At 33.1% G+C, this 7,674-nt stretch overlaps 1 protein-coding gene across 1 annotated transcript; it reads left to right on the top strand.

The window, feature by feature from the left end:
• The first annotated feature begins 414 nt into the window (after positions 1–414).
• Positions 415–2,519, top strand: LOC143532545 (transcription factor MYC2-like). The gene has a single exon (XM_077027571.1). The coding sequence runs from the start codon at positions 445–447 to the stop codon at positions 2,374–2,376; it is 1,932 nt and encodes a 643-aa protein (XP_076883686.1). The 5' UTR covers positions 415–444; the 3' UTR covers positions 2,377–2,519.
• The last annotated feature ends 5,155 nt before the right edge of the window (positions 2,520–7,674 follow it).

The following is a 7,674-nucleotide window of genomic DNA, read 5'->3' as shown; positions in this document are numbered from 1 at the left end:
TAATAATGAGTTACTGTGTTTCGAAACTACCAAGTACAGGGCCAAAAGCCATCTCCACTTTGGTGGGATGGTAAAGGCTTTGGCCTTTGGGTGAGAGGTCCAGGGTTCGATTCCTGGCAATGGTGATTTAATGTAAATAATAGGAGGAAAGCATTAACATTAAAAAAAAAAAAAAAAAAGTACAGGGCCCAAAGATGTAAAAAAACGTGTCGATAAAACGGACACTTCTTTTGGCGTTCTTAGAAACCACACCATCCTTTCCTCCATTCTCACACACATCCAATAATAATATCCACTCCCCTCCTATTATTATTATAATAATTATTATTATCATTTCATTTCATTTCATTTCTCACGTTTATTTCACACACTCTCCCGCCGCCACCTACCAACCTTCTGACCAAACAACCGGTTTATGGAGTGACAGACTACCGTCTTAATACCATGAATCCTTGGACAACTGACGACAACGCGTCCATGATGGACGCCTTCATCTCCTCCGACATGACTTCCATCTGGACGACCAATCCCACGCCCACCACCACCACGGTCCCGCTGACGTCATCCTCAGCTTCCACTTCTATTGTTAACGAGTTCAACCAAGACACGTTGCAGCAGCGTCTTCAGGGGTTGATTGACACAGCTAGAGAGTCATGGACGTATGCTATATTTTGGCAGTCCTCCGTCGTGGAATATTCCGGTACACCGGTGTTGGGATGGGGTGATGGGTATTACAAAGGTGAGGTTAATAAGCCCAAAACCACTGTTTCGGCTACTTCGGTAGCTGAGCAGCAGTACCGGAAGAAGGTGCTCCGGGAGCTTAACTCCATGATCTCCGGCACGCCGGCGCCGGAGAATGACGTCATCGACGAGGAAGTGACGGATACCGAGTGGTTCTTTTTGATCTCGATGACCCAGTCGTTTGTTAACGGGAACGGGCTTCCGGGTCAGGCGGTGGTTACAAACCAGCCGGTCTGGGTCGCCGGGGTGGACCGGCTGATGTCATCTCACTGTGAGCGAGCTCGGCAGGGGCAAGGGTTTGGGTTACAGACGATTGTTTGTATTCCGTCTGTTGACGGCGTTATTGAGTTAGGCTCAACGGAGTTGATTCACCAAAACCCAGATGTGGTTAAGAAAGTTAAGGCGTCGTTTAATATGATGCAGATGGGTACGGATCCGGTTGACGGAGGTGACGACGACCCATCGTCGATTTGGCTTACGGATCCGGTGGCTTCTTCCATGGCTGCCGCTGACGTCATCCCGGCTAAGGATTCGGTTGATGTGGGTGGGTCTCAGACGGCGCGTGGTGTACATTCAACCGAATCACGCGCTCTGAATCATGTCTCGTTTGAAAACCCTAATTCTGAAAACCCTAGATCTGGGTTTTTTGGTGGCCGTGAGTTGAATTTTACTGAGTTTAGATCTTCCGACGTGGCGGCTAATGGCAAAACTGTGAATTCGTCGTATAATAAGGCGGAATCCGGCAAGATTTTGAACTTCGGCGAGAGTAAAGCTCCGTTTTCCGGTAAAGCTCATGAAGAGAGTAATAATAATAATAATAATATTGTTGGTAATGGTAATAATAAGAAGAGATCTCCGACTTCGTGTGGTAGTAACGAAGACGGGATGCTCTTGTTCGTCTCGAGAGTGATCCCGCCTTCGAGCAATGTGAAATCCGGGGGTGTGCAGATAACCCGAGCGGATTCCGACCACTCGGACCTTGACGCGTCGGTGATACGAGAAGCGGAGAGTATTCGAGTTGTGGAACCCGAGAAAAAGCCGCGGAAACGAGGACGGAAGCCGGCGAATGGGCGAGAAGAGCCGTTGAATCACGTGGAAGCCGAGAGGCAGAGGAGAGAGAAGCTAAACCAAAGGTTCTACGCGCTACGGGCTGTGGTGCCGAACGTTTCGAAAATGGACAAGGCGTCGCTTCTCGGGGACGCGATATTGTACATTAACGAGTTGAAGTCGAAAGTGGAGAACTCGGAGTCTGATAAAGAAGAGTTGAGAAACCGAGTGGAGGCGTTGAAGAAAGAGTTGTCGAGCAAGGATTCTCGACAGTCGTGTTCATCCACCATAACACTAGCGGAGGACATGAAAGCGTCCGCGTCCGCCCTGTTTCCCAGGACGGATTTGGATGTAGATGTGAAAGTGATTGGTTGGGACGCGATGATTAGGATCCAATGTAATAAAAAGAACCACCCGGCCGCCCGGCTCATGGGGGCGTTGATGGAACTTGATTTAGAAGTGAACCACGCGAGTGTGTCGGTTGTAAACGAGTTGATGATCCAACAAGCTACCGTTAAAATGGGCGGGCGGTTGTATAGTCAAGACGAGCTTCGGTTATCGTTAACCAACAGATTTTCGGTTCCATGATGAAGTGATGTTGTTTATGTAACATAGTACTTAGTAGTAGTATACTTATGTTAATTCCGTGTATGTTAGTGTAATGAGTGAATGAATTATGCAAATGTTAAATAAAACGAGAGCTTTCTTTCAACTGCTCTCTTCATGTTCAATGTTCATGTGATATGTAATTAGATTAAAATATTAAAATTGTTCTCCGACATGATTTCATGCTTCTTTTGGTTTTGATCCAAAAGTAGAAACATTTGTGCCTAAAAATGTACTTAAATCTACTGGACTAGACATATATCAAGTGGGGTAAGAAACTTAAAAGTAGAATTAATAAATAAAAACTATGAATGATGAGATTAAATACGAAAATTCTCAAAATAAGTATTTATGAAAACAAATTTCTAGCTTTAAGTATTATTTGCAAAAAATTTCAGAAATATATATTATAAACTAGCTGTGACGAGTAGTTGTAGAACCAATTAAACTTGTCACATGTCCTTAAACTAATCGTAACGAGCACGTTCACTAGTCATTTACTCGTTACGACTAAATAGGTTTCATGCCTCGAAATAAACGCTCACGAGTAATTCATAAGTCCTTTAGTCGCGACGACTAGTTTACCCGGTTTATATTTCCTACACGAGTAGTTTATTAGTAATTAACTCGTCGCGACTAGTTTAATCTTATAATCTACTCGTCACGACTAAATATTTTATGAATTACTCGTGGGCGTTGATTACGAGACATGAAACTTATTTAGTCGTGACGAGTAAATGATTAGTGAACGTGCTTGTTACGGTTAGTTAAAGACACGTGACAAGTTCTAATTGGTTTCTACAAACTAGTCATCACGACTAGTTTATAATACCTATTTCTGGAATTTTTTACAAATCATACCTAAAATTAAAAATTTATTTTTATAAATGCATATTTTAGGAATTTTCCCTGAGATTAAATGAACTTGCAACACATAAAATAGATGGAAATATATGAATAATTGGAACATGGAAGAAGCATTGAATTCACATGGTGAGATAAAGATTGGTGTGACTTCTGAGGAGGGCTGGCCCCTGACAAAAAACAAAAGTGTCACTATAAACAAATTACCACGTTTGGTTCATGGCACCACTGAATAAATTTTATTTATTTATTTTTTTGTGAAAGACCAAATTTTTGTGGGAAAAAAAAGAACTCCAAGCAAGCAGCAAGAAGTTCATGTAGTGCAAAAGAAAAATAAAAGAAAATACAATCTTACCATCAAACTACAAAAAAGAACTTATAAAAAAAAATTAATAAAATTAAACTTGCACAATGACTCCCAATTGTTACTCGCCCTCTTACTCTTGTGTTTTTACCGAAAGGAAGGAGCAGGCTTTGGCATCTCACATCTCCAGTCCTAATACCTAGAGGTTCACCTATATCCTTTGTCATTAAAAACTTTTGTTCAATCTCTTTTTTTGAATTCCCTTCTTGTAGTGGTACTTATACTTTAACAACCTCGGTTGCATCATGATATGAGAAATCAAATCTTGTAACCATTTGAGATGTAGAGATCGATTTGTTTTGCCATAACTTGCTTTTGAGTTTTATAGAAAGCGAAGGCGCTTTCTTTTTATTTTTAACCCCTTTATTTTTCTTCCTATTATTCTTTTTTTAATCAATCTATTTTTTATTTTAAGTTTAATATGTTTTAATTAATTTTATTAATTGTCTAAGTTTCTTAACTAAATTGACTTTAGATACCCTATTAATCTTTCAGTCATTTCGAAATGATTAGATTCTGATTTTCCCATTATCAAATGGGTGTCAAGAATAATAAAAGCTTAACACAAAGAAAAAAAGAAAAACATTAAACTATTGTTGAAAAATTGGTAACTTTTTCTTTATAAATTAAAGAGCTTTAGCACTCGTGTATCACACAGGATTATCTAAATAACAAAGTTACAAATAAAGCAAATAAAACAACATAATATATATGAAAAAATGTATTACATATATGCTTGTATCAATACTATGTGAGCATAAACTAATTTTGTTTATATCATAAAATGTTTTTTTCAAAATAAAAAAAAATGAACTTAATAAAAAAAATAATGTATGCAAAAACATACCCGAGAACGCTCTATCTATTAGAAATTTCATTCTCAGTGTCATATACAGTATGCATAATTGAAAGAATTTTGATTATGAACCAATTTCAGAGAAGACTTTTCACTTAATACTAGTTTTGAGCTACACCATGAAAAGATTTTGATAAGTTTGAGGGGGACTTCTCAACTTTGCCATAATAACAACATAAAAAAAACACGTTAACCCGTGCAATTTTATGAATGTTTTGCTTCACTTGAGCATAATTTTGTATGACATGCTTTACATTCAACATTCTGATCATTGAATGAAAAGTCAATGCTGATAAAAATGTTTCAAATTTGGTAAAAGTTAGAAACATTGATAGGCCTTGAGGTGTCATGTCGGAAGTGTTCGACATCTTTTTTTTTTTTAATTTTAATAGTCATGGAAAAAATATTCAATTTGTCAAAACCCGAATTTTTTGATTATTTCAAAAAATGTCCTTGTAAATAAATTCGAAACTCAAATCATGTTTAACATTCTAACTTTCATTTATTTGACATTTTCAAGTCAAAACTTTGAACCCGTAACAAGTTTGACGATAAATCTATTTGCATTCTCAGAATACCCATTTTTTACCAGTAACAAATTTTGAGTCAAATGCAGTTAATTTATACCAATCAATCTATTTACCAACTTTTCACTCGTAATAATCAAATTTAAGTTCTACAAAAACCCAAAACAATCCTGGATAAAAAAAACAAAAAACTAAATATGGTAACTTTAGTATATATGAAAATGATTGGTATTTACGATCCTTATATTTTGACATATATATAGTTTACTAAATTAACCGAAAAAATAAATGGATAGTCTAAATCATATATATATAATTTATAAATTTATATGATAATATACAAAAATCAATAGATAAATGGATTGATTTTAAAAATATGGATAAACTTTTAAGCATATACTAATGATTAAAAAATTGCTTGTAAAATGAAAGCATTTTTTTATTACTATTTTTAACAACATACACAGAATAATATGCTAACGATAATATTTGAAATTATATTATTTTTGATCTTTAACAAACACGGTTTATTGTTGAATTTTGGATTTCATAAAGTATGTTGGGGAATATATTCTAATAGTGTAGTAGTATAATACGTAAATATTATTTTTTTTTAAAATGTACAGATCTTAAATATATATAAATGAAACCTTTAAAAACTCTCTAGCTACTCCCTACATTTTCTCAAGCCCCAAGATTGTTTTATTTGTAAATGAAAGCTTCTCATGCATTTGATCCGAATTTACGGGTATGGGTTTCGCCAAACCCAGATAGATCTTAAACGGGTTATAACATCTCATTAAATTAAAAATTAATCTCACCAAATATTTGATATGAAAATCTTATAAAATAGCGACATACTAAAAGTTAATATCTGGCTTTAAAAAAAAGATATTGTTTATAGTTAGAAAAAAAATTATAGTAAAAAAATAAGTGATTCATGGGTCTCATGAAACCTAGATAGTTTTTATACCGGGTTATAACATCTCATTTATTTATGAAACCCTTTTATCATCAAATCCTAAATATATTATTAATTTTCTTATAATAATTGAAATTAAAATAAAAAAGATATATAAATATTAGAAACGAATAATATAAAACAACCCCGTAATACCAAGGGGGGGATAAAAGCCTGTATAATACAAATAGAGTTTAAAGAAAAGTAAATAATTAAATCATGTTATAGATATAATATAAATGGAGTGTAAAAACAAAATGTATAATTGTTGATATATGACATATATTAGGGTCAATTAAGATCCATATGTGTAAAAAATGAGTTATTATTTTGAAAGGAAAAAATTTGTGAGGATTAACCACAATGTGACACGTGTCTATAGTTATTTTCTTTTATTAGAATAGATGGATTATAATATTTTGTTAGTAAAGAAAATAATATAATAGAAAACTATTTATTCAATAAAACTTATCTATACTATATAAAAAATAAAGGTTTTTAGATGCCACACGCTATCATACTAGAGCAATCATTACAAAATTTTCCCTCCTATCTATCATATCAAATACATTTTTCTTGTTTATTAATAGTTTTATATTTCATTTTTTTTCTTTTTAATCTTCCGTTTTCTCTTTTTAATAATTATTCACGGATTTAAAAATTTTAATACCAACACAAATATATTATTTTGTTTTATATAATATATTGTATCAGTTATGAATATTAAGTTTTTATAAGCAAGCAATTTTTACGTTGATTTTGAATAATTATTCAAAAAATTAAGGTTTTAAATATATTATATTAGTTTATTAATATTAATGTTTTATAAGAAAAGATATTATTAGATAAAGACCAAGCTTAATTTAAAATAAAAAATGTTAATAAACTTTAACTAATTAAATATATATAACTGTTAATTAAATTACAAGTTTTTTCTTTTAGAGTCTTATAAGATAAATTCATTATTTATTTATTCTCAGTGTTTATGTTAATTAAAACGAGTGGGTTTTTTAACCGATTATAAGATCAAACATGGTTTAGGTCAAAACTTGCAAAATAAGTGTCGGTCCACGAGTTGATATAAAAGAGTATCCATTCACAACTTCTTTTTTACTTGACTATTTAATCAACCTATAATTTATATTAAGTTCATCGTCTTAAAAATCCATAAAAAATATAAACATGAGACTACATGTGTTAGTTTTTCAGGTGGATAAGTCAAATTCTTACCTTACGAATACAAATTTTAGACTTAAGCATACTATTAGTAAGATAATAAATTGGCTTTATATATCCTTTTATTCTTTAAAATTTTAAAAAATATAGATTTCCTTAGTGAACGATTAGTAGTTGCACCAAAAAATGAGTTTGCTCAATAAATTGGAAAATATTACCATTGTTAATATGGTATCTGTCAGAAGTAAAATAATGTCTTACAAGAAAGTATTGCTTTCCTAATGTTTTAAATGGCTTCAAAATCTAAGGTTATCAAGTCATAGGTTAGTCCCAAAAGCCGATTTTGAAGTGATACTGCTTAAAATATTAACTAGAAAAGTGGCAATGCAATGAAACTACATGTGAAAATACAATATGGTAATCGTGCTATAGAAGCTGAAATCATATCTAAAAGTAATATTGGAACTCACACTTTTATTCTTCAAAAAATTCTTATACCATTAGATAAAATAATTAATTTCAAATTTTAAAG

The sequence above is a fragment of the Bidens hawaiensis genome, unplaced genomic scaffold, assembly GCF_021521415.1.
Source record: "Bidens hawaiensis isolate Kalapana, Puna unplaced genomic scaffold, B.hawaiensis_p1.1 tig00009451_1, whole genome shotgun sequence".
Classification (NCBI taxonomy): Eukaryota; Viridiplantae; Streptophyta; class Magnoliopsida; order Asterales; family Asteraceae; genus Bidens; species Bidens hawaiensis.
This window is presented reverse-complemented; position numbering and strand designations above follow the sequence as displayed.

Excerpts from the sequence above, each read along its gene's own strand:
- LOC143532545 (XM_077027571.1), top strand. The coding sequence starts at position 445 with ATGAATCCTTGGACAACTGACGACAACGCGTCCATGATGGACGCCTTC.